The sequence below is a fragment of the Corythoichthys intestinalis genome, chromosome 14 (genome assembly GCF_030265065.1).
Source record: "Corythoichthys intestinalis isolate RoL2023-P3 chromosome 14, ASM3026506v1, whole genome shotgun sequence".
In the NCBI taxonomy this organism is placed as follows: domain Eukaryota; kingdom Metazoa; phylum Chordata; class Actinopteri; order Syngnathiformes; family Syngnathidae; genus Corythoichthys; species Corythoichthys intestinalis.
In genome coordinates, this window is record NC_080408.1 from 44,755,004 (window position 1) to 44,778,180 (window position 23,177).

The 23,177-nt window shown below is 38.7% G+C and overlaps 1 protein-coding gene across 2 annotated transcripts; it reads right to left on the reverse strand.

The window, feature by feature from the left end:
• Positions 1-3,608: 3,608 nt before the first annotated feature.
• LOC130929348 (uncharacterized protein KIAA0040) lies at positions 3,609-22,526 on the reverse strand. 2 transcript variants are annotated; one of them, XM_057856444.1, is made up of 3 exons: positions 22,367-22,526; positions 17,114-17,226; positions 3,609-8,115 (listed from the first exon to the last, which is right to left on the reverse strand). In XM_057856444.1, exon 3 carries the CDS (start codon positions 7,871-7,873, stop codon positions 7,547-7,549), a length of 327 nt encoding a protein of 108 aa, XP_057712427.1. In that variant the 5' UTR covers positions 7,874-8,115; positions 17,114-17,226; positions 22,367-22,526; the 3' UTR covers positions 3,609-7,546. The 2 variants fall into 2 exon arrangements, with proteins under 2 accessions (XP_057712427.1, XP_057712426.1); XM_057856443.1 differs by lacking the exon at positions 17,114-17,226.
• Between the last annotated feature and the right edge of the window lie 651 nt (positions 22,527-23,177).

Genomic DNA, 23,177 nt, shown 5'->3' on the forward strand with positions numbered 1-23,177 from the left:
TCTACGTAAAGGACGTCAGTCAAGGTCGGTCCCCCACATTGTTTCCACACCAAATCTGGCCCCCTTTGCAAAAAGTTTGGACACCCCTGGTCTAAATTCTTGGTTAAAAGCAGGAAACTGGGCAGTTATCATTCATTTTACATAAATAATTCAAGCTAAATTTAAGCAAATTTTTCCCATTCATTTCATTTTTTCACAACGTTTATATGTGCATGCATGGTGCTATTTTATAAGATAATTACTTTGAATCAGTATCGAGACACTCCTGCCTGCTTGTATGCACTAAAAGTGTCATTTTCCCACCTAAATCTGGTGTTAGAACACAGCGTATTTGAGTTTATTGCAGTGAAAGCTATTACGAACCTCTGCCATAGCGCAATATCTGAATTTTGGGAGGCTTGGAACAGATTAGAGCATTTACTTGGAAAATGCATCTCTACTTACAGAAGTTATGAAACTACTTCCAGAACCAAATAATTTCGTAAGTGGAGGTACCACTGTACTAAAAACACAAACATTGCTTGAACAGGTTTCATGGTCACACCACCACTTTATTGAGATAGAGTTCAAAACCACCACTTTTCTTGATCAGTGTTCAACATGTTTTTTTATTTTTACATCCTTTTCTCACACACTTTTTCAAAATTTTGCCTCTGAGCATGACAGTTAAAAAATATTTTCTCACTCTATCATTTTTCTTTATACATTTATACAAGAACATTTTATTTTTTTAATTTATTTTTTTTTAGATCAAACTAATTCCAAAGTCAAGCGGTGTCAGTCGTTATGCTCCACTTTAATGAATAAAGTTTCAGTGTGAAGTCATGAAGTTAGATTTGACTTTTGGGGAAAAAAAAGCCCCTCTTGCAAATGAAATGTCTTTCAAAGCACGGTGACTTCCAAATGACTTCAAAAAGATTGGTTTCCGCTTAGTTTGGTGCCAGAGTAAACAAAGAGAGGCGAAAAAGACAAGTTCTTCCTAAAATAAAGACCTAAGCCATGCATACAAAGACCCTCTTTATCTCTTTATATGTAAATAATGGGGCGAGTGAGTGTCTGCCTTAGTCAGTCAGGTTGACACATACGCGTGGGCTCAGCTTGAGCTATTTTTTTCCATGAGAGTGTCCGTGGCTTTAATAAGGGAGGGTTTGTTTTAACTGAGGAGCACTTCATGGAAAGAGCAGCGAAAAAATATACAAAGGAACAGAAACTGCAACTGTGGCGCAAGGAAAAAAAAACAATACTCTTCTCCTTATGCTATTTTTCTGTACTTCTAACTAAAGGTTTAGCACTACAAAATGCTCATTTGGGACATTTTTTTAACACAATGATCACTTGTGGTTATGTTACCCATTTTGTAATTAGTAGAAAAATTAGCTTCCTCAAATTACGTGAAGATGATGTATTTCTTATAGAGCAGTATTTTTCAAACAAATCCAATTTTAATACAATTTCTAAGTTTAAATCAGTGTACACACCTCACTTTTGAACTAAAGTAATTTTGCAATGGTTTTATTTTGTTGCTCAATTTAACATGATATGATGAGTTCCGCTTCTGACTGTGGTCATTATCACCTTGTTTTTTTTTTTTTTCTGGGGTGGGTTGATATGTTCACAGACAGAGTTAGTTTAACCAGAGTGTGACAAGCGTCAGAGGCTCTTCCTCTGAATTGTTGCTGTGTTATGACGTACACTTTGATGTATAATGCCACAACTAAAAGAGCAAGATCTCGTTCTTTGTTGGTCCCCACAGCACTTTCAAAGTATGATGCCAGCATACGCTAATGCGTAATGATGTTTACACAGAGATGCTTGCGCCTAATTGCTCTCTGAAACGTCACAACAACAAGCCCTCTGGCACAGCTCATTTCAAGCCAAAATCATTTGGCTTTCTTTCTTTAAACATGTGTAAGAAACATATTCTCTGCGTTGCAGGGCTCTCCCATCTGAAGTAGTCACTTAAAACCTTCATGACAAAATTACGGCAGTTTGTTCTCCAACACAGGAAGATATATAATATACAGTGCCTTGCAAAAGTATTCGGCCCCCTTGAATCTTGCAACCTTTCGCCACATTTCAGGCTTCAAATATAAAGATATGAAATTGAATTTTTTTGTCAAGAATCAACAACAAGTGGGACACAATCGTGAAGTGGAACAACATTTATTGGATAATTTAAACTTTTTTAACAAATAAAAAACTGAAAAGTGGGGCGTGCAATATTATTCGGCCCCTTTTCTTTCAGTGCAGCAAACTCACTCCAGAAGTTCAGTGAGGATCTCTGAATGATCCAATGTTGTCCTAAATGACCGATGATGATGAATAGAATCCAACTGTGTGTAATCAAGTCTCCGTATAAATGCACCTGCTCTGTGATAGTCTCAGGGTTCTGTTTAAAGTGCAGAGAGCATTATGAAAACCAAGGAACACACCAGGCAGGTCCGAGATACTTTTGTGGAGAAGTTTAAAGCCGGATTTGGATACAAAAAGATTTCCCAAGCTTTAAACATCTCAAGGAGCACTGTGCAAGCCATCATATTGAAATGGAAGGAGCATCAGACCACTGCAAATCTACCAAGACCCGGCCGTCCTTCCAAACTTTCTTCTCAAACAAGGAGAAAACTGATCAGAGATGCAGCCAAGAGGCCCATGATCACTCTGGATGAACTGCAGAGATCTACAGCTGAGGTGGGAGAGTCTGTCCATAGGACAACAATCAGTCGTACACTGCACAAATCTGGCCTTTATGGAAGAGTGGCAAGAAGAAAGCCCTTTCTCAAAGATATCCATAAAAAGTCTTGTTTAAAGTTTGCCACAAGCCACCTGGGAGACACACCAAACATGTGGAAGAAGGTGCTCTGGTCAGATGAAACCAAAATTGAACTTTTTGGCCACAATGCAAAACGAAATGTTTGGCGTAAAAGCAACACAGCTCATCACCCTGAACACACCATCCCCACTGTCAAACATGGTGGTGGCAGCATCATGGTTTGGGCCTGCTTTTCTTCAGCAGGGACAGGGAAGATGGTTAAAATTGACGGGAAGATGGATGCAGCCAAATACAGGAACACTCTGGAAGAAAACCTGTTGGTATCTGCACAAGACCTGAGACTGGGACGGAGATTTATCTTCCAACAGGACAATGATCCAAAACATAAAGCCAAATCTACAATGGAATGGTTCAAAAATAAACGTATCCAGGTGTTAGAATGGCCAAGTCAAAGTCCAGACCTGAATCCAATCGAGAATCTGTGGAAAGAGCTGAAGACTGCTGTTCACAAACACTCTCCATCCAACCTCACTGAGCTCGAGCTGTTTTGCAAGGAAGAATGGGCAAGAATGTCAGTCTCTCGATGTGCAAAACTGATAGAAACATACCCCAAGCGACTTGCAGCTGTAATTGGAGCAAGAGGTGGCGCTACAAAGTATTAACGCAAGGGGGCCGAATAATATTGCACGCCCCACTTTTCAGTTTTTTATTTGTTAAAAAAGTTTAAATTATCCTATTAATTTTGTTCCACTTCACGATTGTGTCCCACTTGTTGTTGATTCTTGACAAAAAATTAAAATTTTATATCTTTATGTTTGAAGCCTGAAATGTGGCGAAAGGTTGCAAGGTTCAAGGGGGCCGAATACTTTTGCAAGGCACTGTACATGTATTATTTAAACAGCTACAGTTGGGGTAAACCAGGGGTCGCGTTAACCGGATATTTTCCGTCGTTGACCGGTTTTTTAAAACGGTGACGGAAAAAACTGAAGTCCGTCCGTCATTTTGACAGGTTGCAATTCACACCCCAGACCAGTGAGACCACAGGGTGGCGAGTTAGCATATTAATTAGCTATTGTCTCTCTTAATGCATGACGTCATTGGCTCTTCTGTCAGAATATTGTAGCGTCACCGGGGTCTGGCGGCGGCACCGTGATTGACACATCAACGCGAGGTTCTTATTGGTGCACCCGGTGTGCCAGCGCGTCATCCAATTGATGGACAAGATTGCCGCCTGTGTATAGACCCCAAACACATGACGTCACAACTCCGCCGCCCTGACCGGGGCCGCCATATTGTGTGTCAGCTCGTCATGTTTACACATTACCGCTACATACATGCCTCCTATTACGGCATGTTTTTCTGCTCGTTAATATTAATAATCAAAATGGTGAAGGCGTGTGTGGTGGTTGGTTGCTGTAACAGAGAAGATAGACGGAGAGACTTGAAGTTCTACCGTATTCTGAGAGACGCGAAGATGAGAGCGAGATGGACTGCTGTAATTCGACAAGAAATCTGGGCACCAAACGATCACCACAGACTATGTAGTAGTCTTTTTATATCTGGTAAGATGCATTTAATATATATTTAGAAGATTTTGGGCTGACAACCACAATTAAGATCATTGTGTGACGTTAGTGATTGGGGTCTATATCGTTGCCTCTTTTTCTTTGGGGGCGGAGTTGTTGGCGGTAAGCAGAGTAAAAAGGGAGAAAAATACCACGACTTCCGTGTCTAATTTTTCGCCGCCAAGCAAGCGTTACAATATTAATTAAAAATGAATGAATACTAAATACTATTGAATATGTCATCATTATCATTTTAAAAATTTAAGTGACGGGTAAAAATAGACTATGACCGGATTTGTATGACCCTGTCAGTCAAAATGACAGACAACGAAAATGTCCAGCGCAACCTCTGGGGTAAACATTGAGATTTGTTGCAAAAAACGTTAGGAAGTTCAGTAGTGCCGTCTAATATGAGCCCATGATCACTAACTTTCAATACGACACAGTAATGTTAATTAGTCTTTGCTCAGGATAAAGAATATGACTTTCAAGCAAGGGTTTGCATAGGGACGGTAAGGACATAACACGACCAACCTTTCAGGACTCTCAAATTGTCCCCACCAACTTTCAACCTTATTTGCATTATATAATGAGTTCAGTTACTGTATATAGGTAATATAGATCGTCTTCTTATATGTTATAAGGACAGAATAAACCCTACCATTATTTAGTGAATTTTTTTCATTATTGTTTCAAACTTAAATTGATCTTTTTTCACTTGCTGAATGTGCCGGTTCATTTTTCCCCCTCAAATGCACATTCGATTGGCTGATGACTTGACCCCCCACCCCTCACCTCCGCCACACGTGCACACACGCACACTCACTCAGCCCCGACAGATTCATGTCGACAACATGCCCATCCCCTTCCAAGAGGTGGGATATTAGTTAGTTTTTAAAGTTTTATTTTTGGCCAGCAGCAGCAGCACCTGTAAAAAGACATCCCTGTTGTGGATTTGGGGGAAACACCACACATTTTGCACTGAAAGTCTGACCTGCATCAGAGTTAGCATAACATTAAACCATGTGAACTTGCTAACTTGCAAAGCTACTGCGGTCAGGCCAGCCTCCACAAGGAACAACAAAGTCAAGTTAGTCGTCCCTCATTTGGATCATTGTTTGCATTATGTGCATTACAGTAATGCAACGTGGTAGCTTCAGAGTGCAAGTCCCTTTATTAAAAAAAAAAAAAAAGGGGGAGCTATCCAAGAATGTGTCTACTTCTGGGGGGCACTGATATGAACATGAACTGATACAAAAAAAAATTGTGTGAAATGAAATCACACGTTAGAATTTCATGAGAATACCTTGGTTCGAGTCTTTGGGTAGTCTAGTATGCCTCAGATGCAGATCGCTCCTTGTATATCTCAGAATTTTTTTTCCATTTATTTTTTTTCCTCAAACCACTTTTATATTTCAATACTTTAGTTTGAGTCTAGGGGTGCTCCAGTATCCTCCTGAAGTGGACCCATTCTTGGATAGCTCCAAGTGGTTTTTTTGGGGTGTTTTTTTTAAATTAAGGGCTTGCACTTAAAATGTTTTGAATCAAACATACCACCTGAACCAATACACATGAAAGTAAGTATACTGTAAGTCAATACAGATTTATTTTGTATTGATCATTTAGCCTATCAACTAATTAGGTTCATATTCATGAGAAATGTTGCCCTGACCCCCGTTCAATTATCTGTTTGGTCTTGTTTATGTCCCGTCCCCAGCAAAAAGTGTACATGAAGGTTATGCCGTTATATCCTCCCTACCAATGTTGAGACTAAACCTACGCCCTTGTTTTCAAGAATTTGGGTACCCTTATATTAGCACATAATTCCTTTGTTAAGTTATGGTTGAGGCAGGAATGATGCCATAAACGGTATTAAATCTTTATATATTGTTAGGGAAATTTCATATTCATAAATCTAAATTTCATAAAAGTAAATTCGAACTTTTAACATTTTTTTGGGTTGAATTTGAACATATTTCACATCACTTAATATGATACAAAATAATAAATGCAAGTCTACTCTAGAAGCTCATGCAAAATTGTTTAGCTTATACTTAGTTTCCTCTTGAGTTATTATTTCTATTTATTATTTTTTTTGTATATCTTATGATGTAAACATGTTGAGAAGGTTATATTCTATGTGAACTAGTTGCTTTGTATTATTGTCTGTTATTTGTATGTTTTGTATTGTTCAATTAAAAAAAAAAAAAAAAAAAGTACAGTAGTATGGTGCAAGTTGACCAACCATGTCACACCCTCGCTATACGGTAACTCAAACCCTAACCCTAACATCCGGCTGACGCTGACAGAAGATACCGATAATCAGCGTTGCACTGAACAAAGACACTTACGAACTGTTTTGCCCAATCCAAAATTGATGCCACCCCCGGCTTCCCTGGATGCCCAGTACATGCTGCTAGAAATGGAGCGTGGGCCCAGTTTTATTTTTTTGGACTGTTCTTCGATTTGGAATAAATTGTCAACGGTTTGCAGAGTCGTTGTTAGAGCTTTTCAGCAAAGTTAATACAACTAATTTGCTGTTATCCTTATAACATGGGGGAATTCTTTGATATGGTGAAATGCATAGTTTGACGAGAATTGCTATAAACGTCCCATGAGATGTAACCGAGCTGAGCTTTTCAAAATACCCGTGGACCCGAACCAGCAATGACAGCAGTCAACACGTGCTTTGAATTCCTGAGCCAAAAATCAAGAGTAATTTCTCTTCTTTTCTTTCTTTACTTTCAAAGACATCGTAGATTGCTTGTGACGAGAAGGCCGGGTTACAACTGGCCTTGGAAACTGATGTGCCCTCCTGAATACAGAACAGCATGAACAGCTCATATGCGGACATACAAACACAGATTCACTCGGATTTCCAGCATGGTCTAATAGGGACTGAGGGATGTCTAAAGGTTCAAAATTACATACACATGCCAGAATACAGCAGCAAAGCACTACACGCAGCTCCTCAACGCACTCCAACTTAACTCTTTGTCATCGATATGCCGCAAAACAGTGACATAGCAACACTTTTAACAGTTTGACCCTGAAAATTCTGCCATACTGGCATCTATTGAGCTTCTGAATGTCTGTACCACAAAAGTTGTAAACATGGTGCTAACACAAAATCCAAACAGTTTTAGCACAGTTTTACAGTCTTTTCAGTCTCCCATCCAGCGAAAGGCTTCTGACCAGGAAAAATGACTTCTTACTCCATTGGCAGGGCGACCAGATCAGGCATCATCTGCCCCGTCTTGACTGAAATCCACAAGTCATCGTTATTGGCCGAGTTTTTCTTCTTTTTCTTGGATTCAGTGGCGCCCCCTCCTACTCGACAGCAGCAGCAGCAGCTTTTTGCATGGTGACAGCAGCAACAGTGGCAACACACTGCCAGCGTGGTGAGGAAAACGATGAGAGGCAGAGTGAGGAGGACCACCAGGCACACTGTATTGTAGACACCCTGGTTGTGTTTGGCCGTCACAAAGATCCAAAGATGGTTGAAGAAATTGCGGATGCTCTCTGTTGTCCCTTCCATAGCTTTTAGACCAAATGTTTTAAGCCAACTTAATGGTTTAGATGGCTCTCAGGACATCAGATTTCTGTCCACATAGCAGATTTAAAGCTTGTTTGGAGTTTCATTTGCTTCAAGCTGATGCAATAGAAGATGGAAGACAGCAGAAATGAGCTTCAGTCTAAAACTGCGATGACTGTAATCTTGCAGAAATTGTAGCCAAGTGCTTTTTGCCTTCCCTTTTGATGTGCTCAATAACTTGACACCTGAAAGCAAACAGCATATAAAATTATTACATTACATTATTTGAATTATTTCATCTAATATGGGGGTCAGCATCCTGTGTTTTGAGAGCCAGCGCTGTCCTAGTGGCTCCCTGGAGTATTTCAAAAATGTTTGAAAATAGAAAAAAAGAGGTAGGAAATACATTTTTTGTTTGAACATGGTTTCTGTAGCAGGACAAACATTGCACAAACAGTCTTAACATTTTCCAATGCTGTAAAAATGTGAAGAAAAAATATTACATTTCAACATTTTCTGTCAACGAAGATTTGCGTCATAGCCTGCAACACACGTTTCTATCAGCAGGGCAGCTCTTGGTTGAAACAAACCGGCGGCAAAATGATGGGACATGGATTCCAAAGAGGAAAAGAGAAAATAAAACTGAGGAGAATACAGTCCCTGACAAAAGTCTTGTCGCTTATCCATTTTGTAGAAACAATTGCTAATAACCTGACTTTTAATTATTCAATTGGTTTTGGAAATGGCTCATATGAAAGCTAAGACCCTCCCAAATTATGTTGAATGTACAAAAATATATTTGTTTCACTGAAAAAAGATTTATGATTTAATGAAGACATAAATGTCAAATTTTGGCAAGACAAAAGTTTTGTCGCCTACAGAAAGTAGTGTGAAAATTGAACAAAAAATGTACTTTAAATACAAAAATATGTTACATAACATAAGTGAATTAAGTAGTGGTGCTGTGAGATCCAAATTTAATATTTTGTATGACTTCAATGGGCTTGAAGGTCTGCATCCATGCGGTTCGGCAAGGATTCATTCAATTTATTGATGAAGTCATCAGGAACGTCAAAGAAAGCAGTCTTGCATGTCTCCCAGAGTTCATCAACATTCTTGGGTTTCGTCTTCCATGCTTCCTCTTTCATCCTACCCCAGGCTGCATTTTGTTGCACTATGCTTGTTGCCCAGATAAGAGGCACGTTATGCACATTCTATTTTGTTGTTTTTTCGAATCTTCAAAATACAAATGACATCACAATTCGGATTTCTTCATTGCATTCCTTAGTTTTATCAAAGCAGTTAAACATACTTCATTAATATGGTAATGAAGTTAAACTTGAGGCACTGTCGGACAACAACAAGTAGTCACGTGGTGCGTCATTCTCTATAGAATGCACTGCAAGGAAAATAAACATTTAATCATGAAGGCTCATTATGTATTTATAGCCAACTTAGTCATTTTGATACTAGGCTAACATAGATACATACAACATGTGTTGACTTTATTATAATGCTTCTATAAGGCTTTTAATTTTTGCGGCTCCAGACATATTTGTTTTTTGTTAATTTGGCCAAATATGGCTCTTTCAACATTTTGAGTTGCCGACCCCTGATCTAGTACAATACTTTGGTTCCCGGCAATATTGTGCTTTATCATTTGTGAGCTTTTTGTCTGTTAGTTTGGGGTTATACAGTACTAGAAAAGTTTGTAAATCGGTACTGATATGAACAGGTATACGAGTGGAGAATTGTTAAGCAAATTCAAATTTTCACACTTTAATCAAATACAACTGAATATTGTTTTCATTATTTCCTCAAATAAATTTACAGTGAATTTACACGTGACATCTTTCGGTTGGAACTAGAGGTCGATTGATATATCGGCCGGCTGATATATGGACTTTTCCCCCCAACATTGGCCATCGCCCGATTAGTAAGAAAATAAGCTGATTAAAAAAAAGGATTTTGATCAGGCATCTGTGTGGGTAACTGTGGCCGCCGCTGACTGACGGGAGGACCCCGGAAGGGCCCTGCAGCAGCTTGAAGGCAGGCTGTTACAGAAAGTTTCAGGCTTGCCTCTTTTGTAAATAATGTAAGATTGTTTTTTTAATCTTGCATGAGAGAATATGCAATGTTGCTTTAGCCTTCTAAGGTGTTTACTGAGTGATACTTACACTCTAAATGTAACTTGTAGCATTAGTTGAACTAATACTGTAGGTCGCCATTGTTGTTGACGTCGCAGGGCGGTGACGTCACATGGTTACGCTGACTTTAGCGACATAAACATGTCATCTGTTCAACCCTTTCACTTTGAACCCGAGAAGAACATTAAGGAGCATGACAGCACTGTCAGTATTTCACAAAACGAGCAGCAAAAGCAAAATAAACAGGAAAGACGGGATGAGACGAGATGAGTGTAGGAAAAAAAAAACAGTGGTGTGTCAAAATGTGCTACACCAGCTAAACGTTTACAAGAGGCGAATTGACACGCAAAGTACTACAGTGCGCTTTCAGCTTGTTTTGTTCAGATGCATACAGACAGAACACACTAAAGATGCCTTAAGAAAATACATAAACGTAGTAATATCAAAATAGGGGTGGGTTAAATATGCTCCGTGACTAATGTAGTCAACAGATCAACAATCTCCTTTAAAGCTACCACAAGAAAAAAAAATGCTTAAAAGTATGACAGGGAAACAAACGCAAAAAGTAGTTTGAGGCAATGAAAAGGTCATAAAACACAAATAGTAAGTACTTGCCGCTTTTAACTGATGAGCGCATGTGTTGGATGTCTCGCAGCGTAGAAGGAATTGTATTAATCATGTAGTATTCGTTGAGTGACAATGACAATTTACGTCATCACTCAGAGCGTCCATAAAACATGGCGCCCTCCGTAGGTCAAAACATGTACTCAATATTATAGATTTTTAAATCAATGGCAATATTATACGTGTTTCTAATAACATATTTTTGTAAAATAGAACAATTGTGGCTTATTAGCGGCTACGAGTCTTTAAGTTTGAGATTCCCTTTAAGTCTCAGGTCATTATTGTAAATTTGAAGCTTTTGAAGCAATTAAAAAAAATCCCTGTAAAATCTACGAGCTTTTAAAAAAAGTATATCGGCCTCAAACATCGGCTTCCAAAGTCGGCTTTGGATATCGGCAGTCAGCAATTTTTTTAGATATCAATATGGCCATCAGCACTTGAAAATCCCATAATGGTGGACCTCTAGTTGGAAGCATACAATTGATGTGTTTTGGTTGTTCTGGAAATAATTAGCCAGCTAATGAGAAATCAATTCTACTGTTAAGTCATCAGTCAATAAAGCCCTTCTTTGCAGTGTGTCAACGCTTCTGTCATTATTGTGCTGTTCACATCTGAAATTTTTCAGGGAAGAAATGTACTTTCACAATTTCAAGACGCTTCCAGCTAGCTTAACTTTTACCGAAAGCTCAAATCTATCAGTAAAGGTTTGCGATTGCCTATTGACGCCACAAAAAGACTGGAACTTGCTGAAATGAAGCTCCTCAAATCACAAGGACTAACATAGTTTAAAGTTTTGCTCAAGTGGCTGTTCGCCATATTGTGGTGGTTTCTTTGTTTCACATTTTTCATAATTATACATTCCTCTCATTCAAACTGTAGAGGTGTCATTGAGGATTCAGAGCAGACCTCTGTGAGAGATCCTCAGAGGAACACCAGAGGCCAGAGACAGACAGATTGGGGCAGATTTGCATCGGCAGGGATGGAACATTGGGATCTGAGTGAGAGATGTAGTTAAACAATCTGGGTGGGAGTCCCGCTGAGAGGGAAGTCTAACAAGAGAGTTGGGGGGGGAGAATCAAAGTGGACGAATTAAAATTTCATGCTACTGCCAGTTTTTGGATTTTTAAAAAAATAGTTGACTGTTCCACTGAATTATATTCTTCAACTGCAAGACTGAATGTCTTAAAATGCTGAAATCCACCTTTAGTGAGTTTGTAATAGTCCCTTTGTGGTTGTTAGTAAAATGCATCTGGGCAGAAGATAGTTTAAGGGGACAGAGATAACGAAATAACAGGGGTAACACAGATAGAAAAACATGATTAAATATGCTTCATCACTATGAGTAGTGTTGCAAACTTATTACAGATTAATCTGTTTAGGAGAGAGGGGGTACCCGTAATCACCGAAAAGTGACAATTAGAGTAGGAAGGACAGATTAGGATGTGACAGGGCAGGTTGAACTGGAAATCCGTATGTGAGCCGTTGTAGGTCCACTATCCGCTCGGTTTGCACAATCTGCTCGGCGGGGCTGTGCCTGCCGATGACATCACAACATCACTCGTGTGGAGAGACATTTCCAACCTCCGACCAGGAAAAATATAATTGTGACGCCACTTGAACTGGGAGATCATTGTTGGGGGGGAAAAATACCACTTCACAAATTGCTGAAATCTGACTTCACTCGACAAAATGGCGCTCAAGATAAGACAACGTATTGATGACACAATAATGAAGTTAGATTGTTTTTTTTAGGGGCCATATATTTTTTCTCATACAGTAAATTAGCTTCATGAATTGATATTTTTATATTGCCTTTCAACTAGGATGTAACTAATACAGGCCAGTTACAGTGTGTGCAATTATCACAACCGTCATTTTTCCTCCACTTTTTGCTCGCTTATGAAAAGGCAGGTTTGCTGGAGGTCAAAATGTCTATAAATGGCTAAAATTAAAAACAACTAATTGTTGTGATCAACCATCTTTGTTGTTGACATTCACTTGGAATGCTTTGAGGTTGCAACTGGGATCCTTCGATTGGGATAAGTGTGACTTCCTACCTTCCTCAAATGCAGCAAAAGTTTTCTATTGTGTAAGTAATGGGCGATTTATATGAAGAAAATGTTCATTATTTAAAGAAAAGAACATACTACATCATTACTGATGTCAAAAGCAAGCAAGCAAAAAAATAAATAAAACAAAATAACAAACCATAAAACATTAAAAGGGTTGATTCTGATGGAGGGTTAAAAGCCAGGGAATAAAACCTTTTTAAATAAGTATTTAGTCAACCACTAATTGTGCAAGTTCTCCCACTTGAAAATATTAGAGAGGCCTGTAATTGTCAACATGGGTAAACCTCAACCATGAGAGACAGAATGTGGACAAAAAACCCAGAAAATCACATTGTTTGATTTTTAAAGAATTTATTTGCAAATCAAGGTGGAAAATAAGTATTTGGTCAATACCAAAAGTTCATCTCAATACTTTGTTATGTACCCTTTGTTGGCAATAACGGAGAACAAACGTTTTCTGTAACTCTTCACAAGCTTTTCACACACTGTTGCTGGTATTTTGACCAATTCCTCCATGCAGATATCCTCTAGAGCAGTGATGTTTTGGGGCTGTCGTTGGGCAACACGTACTTCCAACTCCCTCCACAGATTTTCTATGGGGTTGAGATCTGGAGACTGGCTAGGCCATTCCAGGACCTTGAAATCCTTCTTACGAAGCCACTCCTTTGTTGCCCTGGCTGTGTGTTTGGGATCATTGTCATGCTGAAAGACCCAGCCACGTCTCATCTTCAATGCCCTTGCTGATGGAAGGAGATTTTCACTCAAAATCTCTCAATACATTGCCCCATTCATTCTTTCCTTTACACAGATCAGTCGTCCTGGTCCGTTTGCAGAAAAACAGCCCCAAAGCATGATTTTTCCACCCCACAGTGGGTATGGTGCAATTCAGTATCCTTTTTTTCTCCAAACACGAGAACCTGTGTTTCTACCAAAAAGTTCTATTTTGGTTTCATCTGACCATAACACATTCTCCCAGTCCTCTTCTGGATCATCCAAATGCTCTCTAGTGAACCCCAGACGGGCCTGGACGTGTACTTTCTTCAGCAGGGAGACACGTCTCGCAGTGCAGGATTTGTGTCCCTGGCGGCGCATTGTGTTACTGATAGTAGTCTTTCTTACTGTGGTCCCAGCTCTCTGTAGGTCATACACTAGGTGCCCTGTGTGGTTCTGGGATTTTTGCTCACCGTTCTTGTTATCATTTTGACGCCACGGGGTGAGGAGGGAGTTGAAAGTCCGTGTTACCCAATGACAGCCCCAAAACATCACTGCTCTAGACGAGATCTGCATGGAGGAATGTCCCAAATTACCAGCAACAGTGTGTGAAAAGCTTGTGAAGAGTTACAGAAAACGTTTGGCCTCTGTTATTGCAACAAAGGGTATATAACAAAGTACTGAGATGAACTTTTGGTATTGACCAAATACTTGTTTTCCACCATGTTTTGCAAATAAATTCTTTAAAAATCAAACAATGTGATTTTATGGATTTGTTTTCACATTCTGTCTCTCATGGTTGAGGTTTACCCATGTTGACAATTACAGGCCTCTCTAATATTTTCAAGTGGAGGAACTTGCACAATTACTGGTTGACTAAATACTTATTTACCCCACTGTAATTGCAATAATCATCTGTCTGTGATATCATCAGCTGCTTTACATATGCATTTTTAAACTCGCAATTTTAAGCGACGCCATAGACTTCATTACCTATTGACATGACACTATGTCACTATGTCACGCCTTACCATAGGGGGCCGAGCCGCCGAGCTTCATTTAGTAATAGTCAGCCGAAGACGGCACATGCTCTTTCCAAGCCAGATTTAAGCTTGGATTTTTGGAAGAACTATGAAAGCTGTACCGCATACAAACAGGAACGATTGTCTCAGGAGTGATTTGTTCGAGGATTCAAGGTAAATATTTTATTTTTCGTACCATGCATACATTTTGAAACGTTGTGGAAAAAAAATCAATGGGAGAAGGAGAACCGCTGCAGCATTGGCGTCATTCTTCGGCATATATACTTTAAATAGATGCGTAACTGCCCGGTTTTTTGCTCTTTTAACAAAGAATTGAGAGAGTTTTACGTCCATATCTATACAGAATTCAGTTAATTTATTAACATGTTGTAAGGATAGAATTGGCCCTACCATTATTAAATGAATTACAGTACTTTCATTATGTTCAGACTTACACTGACCCCTTTTCACTCGCTGAATGTTCCAGTCCATTTTTTCCCCTCAAACACACGTTTGATTGACTGATGACTTGTACCCCCCCATCCCCCCCACACACACACCCATTCACAGCCCGACAGAAATACAACATGCCACTTCCCCCGCCCACTTCAAAGACGAGGGATATTAGAAGTTTTTTTCCGCCAGCAGCGGCCACTGTAAGTAATGTAAAAAGACGTCAATGTTGTGGAGGTGGGAAACACCCCACTAATTTTGCTACTGCTACAATACACCAAGTTGATTTTACTTACTGAGATTTCTTGAAATAAGAAGAACAGCTAGCTGAAAATGAGCTTAACAGACTTCTTATAAGCAAAAAGTTTGTATATTTAATCTTAAAAGAAGTTTTTCGTCAGAAATCTTCTTAATTCAAGAATATTGTTCAAAACATTATTTGAAATAATTTTTTTCTTGATTTATGTGACAAATGACCAGCTCAATATGAACAAATACTAATACCGTAATTTCCCGAATATAACGCTCACTTTTTTCCCCAAAAAATTAACTTGTAAAATCATGGCGCGCATTATAAACGTGTACATGGATGGAGACAGAAATATATATATATTACATATATATATATATATATAAACCATTTTTTTTTTTTTTATTGACACGGCCACGTTGTGTTGAAGAAACGTATGCGGCGACCTGTTGCCGACCAATACGGTACGTGACGTCACCATTTTGTTTCGGTAATACTTCACTCTAATCGGCCGAATGATTTCGTCTGTGTTAAATTCTGCTTTTTTCACTCTTCGTAAAGCACAGAATTTAGTTTCTTGAACTCATTTGAGTCAACGTTTATTGCAGCTCTGCAGCTCGGACCATAACAAACATAAGCACACACTGTGTGCTATGTCCGTCAACAATATCTGTCCCTCGGGAAACTCAAACCCAAATAAGAATAGTTCTTATTGTTACTGTCGTGTTGACAGCGATGAGCTCTCACGAATTTCCGACTTACGTTTTCACTTTCATTTTACCGTATCAATCCATGGAAGATACATTTATTCATCATGATGAAACGAGCAAGTTATACAGCAGCCTTTAAAAGAAAAGTCACATCTGTTTTGTTTTCTCCTAGATTCTGGTAAGTTGGAGAAATTGTCAAATCATATTATTACCGTAAATATTTTCAGTTTATCGTAATGTTTTGAACTACCAATGTGCTATGCTTGTGCTGTGTTTCACTAGTCAGTAAAATCACATTTCTTTATCTCTGCAGGAGCTCCGTTTTCTTGTATTCTTCTATTTATTGGTACTACAATTAGGGTGTGCGTTATAAACGGGTACAATAATTTTCCCTAGATTTTACAAGTAAATTTGGGGTGCGCATTATACACGGGTGCGCCTTATATTGGGGAAATTATGGTATTTACTTAAAGTAAGTGGAAGAATCTGACACATTAATCTGTTAACTAGCCTTTAACACTCAAAAAAAGATGGAGAAAATTATTTGACTAGATTTAAAAAATATATATCAGATTAAGACGTTATAAATGTGCAGTGTGTAGGTTAGTATAGGTCAATACAGATTTATTTTGCCTTAATCATTTAGCCTATCAATTAATTAGGTTCATATTGATGAGAAATGTAACCCTCACCCCCATACACCAAATCTGTTTGGTCTTATTAATGTCCCGTCCCCAGCAAAAAGTGTACATACAGGTTATGCTGTTATATCATCCCTACCAATATTAAAACCAAACCTACGCCCTTGGTCAATAGGTTATGAAGTCTATGGCGACGCATCACTACGAGTCTAAAGAACAACTGTCACACATTTAAACAGGCATTTTACAAGAGAGCACAGCTCTGGGCATGCATTTCGATTCTTCGACCAATCATATTGCGAGAATAAACAAACGTCACTGTCAAGTGTTGGACTCCGAGCAGATTGTGCACCCCGAGCTGATAGTACACCTACACCAGCAAGTTTTGTTCAAATCATCTTGGTTTATATATATAAAAAAAAAAAAAAAACACACACAAAAGTCGAGTCACTTGTATCTCATGACACCTCTGTTCTTACTTTCCAATAGCAAGTAGAATTCTGTCACACAGAGAAGGTGCCATGCAGGGGAAAAAAAGGATAAAAGAAGCCTAGCCAAAAAAACATGCGTTACAATGACTCAATTAGGAGCTGTTCCTCAAGACTCGGGTCACCTTGGGTCTTTTAGTGTAGCAGTGTCACAGCTCATTTTTTCACTGAAACCCCTCTGAAAGGGAGGAAAGCTTCTCCTCTCTCATTTGTTGGCAGAGAGCGAGGCAGAAGACACCTGCACGAGAAGCGAAAACACATTTGGCATAACCGTTGCTGCGCTTCTCATATGTGAAATTGCTTTACCGGCAGACCAGCTAACATCCACCTCCCCCTTCACACCCTCCACCAGTCATTTTCTCAACAGGAAATGAAGCTCTTTCAGCTGCTACTTAGCCATCGCCAGCAAGGAGGCGGTCACAATAAACACTTTTATGTGACAAAACATAAAGACACCTTTAGTTTTGTTTTCTAATTTTAAATTAAGGATGGATTTTCAATTTTCTACACTTTATTGCAGTATTGGAGGGATGTGACAAAATCTAAAATATGTTGTGCCGGGACATGTACTGTACAGTCTAGATAAGAAATGAAACTCATTCTTTTGCACCAGTTGTGTATTGTAGTCATACAAAGCATTTAAGTTAACATTGAATTCAAAATCTTGATTCCGTTTACTTCCAAGCAACTATGTGAATATAGTGCACATATTGACTCACTGTCCATTACTCATAGATAGTGCTCCTGCAAGTAAGAAACTGTAAATACTGTAAGTGCAAAGACAATTTTAGAAAGAACGTTCCAGACGAGATTGGACAGCCAGCACCAAGATAAGAACGAGAATTTGCAAAAAGTGTTACAATCGTTTAACCTTGTGTTATTTTATCACAAAAATGTTCCTTAAAACAATTGGGAGCTATTTTACTTTGTAACAAACCACCAAACAAAAAAATACTTATGCCCCTTTAAAAGTGAATGACACATAACTAGGGAGAGCTGAGGGGCAAACTGGAAAACAAATATTATTACTGCTACTTTAATATCGTAAAAGCACAACAGAAAAAATAAAGATTAAAAGCGGCACGTTTTTTGAGCATAAGAAATGTACCCAACGGCTGTTATGACATTCCGAGACTGTCTAATCGTCCACTAGACTTTCTCATGACATTGTGCTCTCGAGGAGGATAATTTAGTCCAGGCAAGCCTATTGACGAGGCCCACAAAAGCAGGAAAGGCTGAGAAACATGTTATGATTGCAACGGGGGCTGCTTTTTAAAGCGCACGCGTGACCTAAAAGAGCAGAAGTGGTGACAGAAGGCATGGCAGGAATCTTTAATGATTGGCCCGGAGCGCAGAATACAACGTTTGAATTTTTTTTTTTAAAGGGATTGGGGCTTTTAGTCGCAAACAATGGATTCAGTGTTTGTTGGGATATTAAAGAAGTTTTCAATTTTTTTTTCTAAAAAGTACAATTTAGTAGTTGTGCAATGTAACGAAGTAAAAGTACTTTGTTGCTTTACTGAAGTACATTTTTGTGAATCTGTACTTTACAAGAGTACAAATATGAAGTGGTACTTTTTAGTTTTACTTCACACCATCTTACAGCATGGATCTACATTTTACTCCACTACTTTTCAAATGATCACCTGTTTTCAACATTACTTTTGTTTGTTTTTCTCTCATTGTGAATTGATAGTTTCATTTTCATGCCTCAAAAAGCCCTGTGCAACTATAGTGTTATTGAACACTAGGGGGAGAAACACAAGTACAAGCAAGATTAGCAAGGTAAACAAGATATTGACCAATAAAAAACAACAGTGAGAGCAGCACGCCTTCAAATGGGTGCTGCACACTCTTAAACAGGAGGTGGGGGTATGCACCTGAAAGTTGCTTGCAATCCGCGATTATAATTAAGTTTTGGAGTTTTTGTTTACAGTCAGTGCAGTCAATTGTATTACTTTTTACATTCTGCACAATTTATATACTTTATATATAATAAATATATACTGTATTTATGATATATATGGCGGAAAACACAGACAAGACATATTTCATTAAAAAAAACGACTTTAAAAAAAATATTCACTCACATATTTTAAACTTTTAAAAAAAATTATGTCACAATGAAAAAAATAGTGTTTGTAAAAAAGTCACTGATACCTACCTCATAACTATCGCTTAATTGTTTTTTTGTTACTGTCACATTTTCTCCGATATATATATATATATATATATATATATATATATATATATATATATATATACAGTTGTGGTTGTCCAAACATTTGGCCTGTACTGATATTATATACAGTTGTGGTCAAAAGTTTACATACACTTGTGAAGAACATAATGTCATGGCTCTCTTGAGTTTCCAGTTATTTCTACAACTCTGATTTTTCTCTGATAGAGTGATTGGAACAGATACTTCTTTGTCACAAAAAAATTCATGAAGTTTGGTTCTTTTATGACTTTATTATTTATTTATTATCAAATCTGCTGGGTCAAAAATATACATACAGCAGCGCTAATATTTGGTAACATGTCCCTTGGCCATTTTCACTTCAATTAGGCACTTTTGGTAGCCATCCACAAGCTTCTGGCAAGCTTCTGGTTGAATCTTTGACCACTCCTCTTGACAGAATTGGTGCAGTTCAGTTAAATTTGATGGCTTTCTGTCATGGACTTGTTTCTTCAGCATTTTCCACAAGTTCTCAATGGGACTTTGGGAAGGCCATTCGAAAACCTTAATTCTAGCCTGATTTAGCCATTCCATTACCACTTTTGATGTGTGTTTGGGGTCATTGTCCTGTTGGAACACCCAACTGCGCCCAAGACCCAACCTTCGGACTGATGACGTTAGGTTATCTTGAAGAATTTGAAGGTAATCCTCCTTCTTCTTTATCCCATTTACTCTCTGTAAAGCACCAGTTCCATTGGCAGCAAAACAGCCCCACAGCATAATACTACCACCACCGTGCTTGACGGTAGGCATGGTGTACTTGGGGTTAAAGGTCTCACCTTTTCTCCTCCAAACATATTGCTGGGCATTGTGGCCAAACAGCTCGATTTTTGTTTCGTCTGACCACAGAACTTTCCTCCAGAAGGTCTTATCTTTGTCCATGTGATCAGCAGCAAACTTCAGTCGAGCCTTAAGGTGCCGCTTTTGGGTCAAGGGCTTCCTTCTTGCACGGCAGCCTCTCAGTCCATGGAGATGCAAAACACGCTTGACTGTGGACACTGACACCTGTGTTCCAGCAGCTTCTAATTCTTGGCAGATCTGCTTTTTGGTGATTCTCGGTTGAATCTTCACCCTTCTGACCCATTTTCTCTCAGCAGCAGGTGATAGCTTGCGTTTTCTTCCTGATCGTGGCAGTGACAAAACAGTGCCATGCACTTTATACTTACAAACAATTGTTTGCACTGTTGCTCTTGGGACCTGCAGCTGCTTTGAAATGGCTACAAGTGACTTTCCTGACTTGTTCAAGTCAATCATTCGCTTTTTCAGATCCATGTATGTATATGTTTGACCCAGCAGATTTGATCACTTTTTCTGTTAACCCATAATAAAGTCATAAAAGAACCAAACTTGATAAATGTTTTTTGTGACAAAGAAGTATCTGTTCCAATCACTCTATCGGAGAAAAATCAGAGTTGTAGAAATAACTGGAAACTCAAGAGAGCCATGACATTATGTTCTTCACAAGTGTATGTAAACTTTTGACCACAACTGTATATAATATCAGTACAGGCCAAATGTTTGGACACACCTCATTCAATGCAACACCAATGAAGGTCCCAGCATCATTAAAAAAGCAATACATTCCGCAAATCAACCCTGAAAGCGTATACCTGAGAAGTCTAAAACCATATTAGGAGACTCCCTCTTGAAGTTCATCAAGAGAATGGCAAGAGTGTGCAAAAAAGCAATCAGAGCAAAGGGTGGCTACTTTGAAGATACTACAATATTATACATATTTTTATTTATTTAACCTTTTTTGCTAAGTACATAATCCCACACATTTTCATACATAGTTTTATTATCTTTAGAGAGAATTTTCCATATAAAAAGTCATGAAAATAAAGAAAACGTACAAATGAGGAGGTGTGTCCAAATTTTCGGCCTGCACCACATATATTTAAAATAAAAAAAATATATACATCACCTTTTTGCATTGGGAGAAAACACCTTTACTTTTTACTTGTGAATGTTAAAGCAGTTAATTTAGTACTTTTACGTAAGTACAAATATCTAAAGAAAAAATTACTCTAGTAATTTTTACCCCTGTTTCTGTACTTTTACATAAATAAAAAAAAAAGTGAGTACTTCATCCACCACTGCATTTTAGCAAGGCTAAAAGCAGAAAACTCCTAATGACCTATGTTTGCTTGAATAATAGACTACACAAAAAACAAGCAAGGCCGTGGTTTTGTAAATGTGACAGAAATGCTTTGCTTTTTTCCTGGGCAATCACAAGTTTGTTGTTAGTTGTTGCTAGGCAGAAATTAGAGGGCTCAATTAGAACTGCCACTTAAAAAAACAATTTATGAAGGTTCTGCAGTTTTAAGTTGTATTTAAAAAGTTACTGTACTTGTTTCAGACTTGGACACATGCACTTATGCATGCTATTTTATGTGAAAATTTGACTGTGAATTGAAACTACAGTACATTGTGGCCAAGTGGTTTGCACAAGTTCTTGTTTCTAATCCGGGTACACTTGCTACTTTTTTCCATTGGTGTGAATGGCAGCTGAGAAAGACTCACTGTGAACCCGTGACCCTACAAAGGAGAAGTGCAATAGGAAATGGGTGGCTACAAATAATGGTTGTTTTAAAGCCAAGGTAGCATTCTTTTCCATCATAAATAGTTTATCACTCAGAGATTTAGTAGTGAGGCTGAGTGAAGATCCATAGCCATCATCAAGCCTAGGATGGGTCCCCAAATCACGCACCACCATTCACATTTACTCAGTCATTAAGGAGAAAACTGTTATCATACTGTGTATCTCCAGATGACTATAACAGATGACTTGGTCAAAGATCAATTCAAATTAAGTTTCACAGTGTTTTGCACTTATCCATCCCAATTTTTCTTTTCAAGACAAGAAATTAAAATGTCATAGCTTTTCTATACTGTATATATAATTTTCATTGTGACATGTGAGCTGCAATCTGGACTGGTCGCTAGCCAATCACAGAGCAAACACAAACCCTTTACATTCATAACCACACACACTTTAAACACACTGAACTCTTATTTATCATACAAGTGTAAAAAGAAGTGAAGCAATGTTTGAAATAATAGCTACCACAGCACAGTTAAACTCTCCAACTTTTATCATTCGGTCATCAAAAGGAACTCAGTCAAAGTGACATATTACCTTAAGTCCAGGTCACAGTGTCAGGTCTGGCCTCCTCCTGCTTGTCAGTTAATCAAACTTGAGGCATCAGCTTGTGTGCTTCTTTTTGTCACCCTCACACACATACACACAAACATCATGACCAGACTTCACTTTCTGTTCCTGTTTGCTCTTCTAGCCTCGTCCCCCCACCCTCCAACAATCTCCTCCTCCTCTTAGCACTAAGTGTGTGTGTTTGTGTGTTGTCGTCACGACGTCACTGTACCCTGCCCACTTTGTGTAAGAATGGGCCCTCTGTCTGTGCATGCTTGTGTGTTTCCTGCATGGAATCTTGCGGCGGGTTTTACTGTACTCACACATGGGCGCCGGGTGACGTCGCACTGAGTCAGTGAGTGGAGGCGTAAGAGAACATAAAGTATGTATACACACTCACAAAAAACAGTCATTCTAGTGGCTGTCTTCAGCACAATGAGGCTTCCTTATTGTTAACAAACAACTCCGCTCCCCGCATCTAAAAAGGGAACAAACGCGGGAAATGAAAGCTGTGAAAGTATGTGAGTGCTCTACCAGGTGAGAGCCTTACAGTGCGTGGTTGTGTGTACACAATACTTACAGCACACTTACATTGGCCTGCCTGTGGCATTGTGGTTAATTCTCTTTCTGGATCAGTCAAGCAAAAGAGGCTTTTTCATTCAAAGTTTTGAAAAGGAGAGAGAGGGAAGGCGTGATGGTAAGTAGAGCAGCATGATAAAAGAGGAGGAAAAAGTGGATGATCACCTCTACTGTTTCAAACAACTAATGCCATTTTATAAGACTTACTTTGTAACACTGT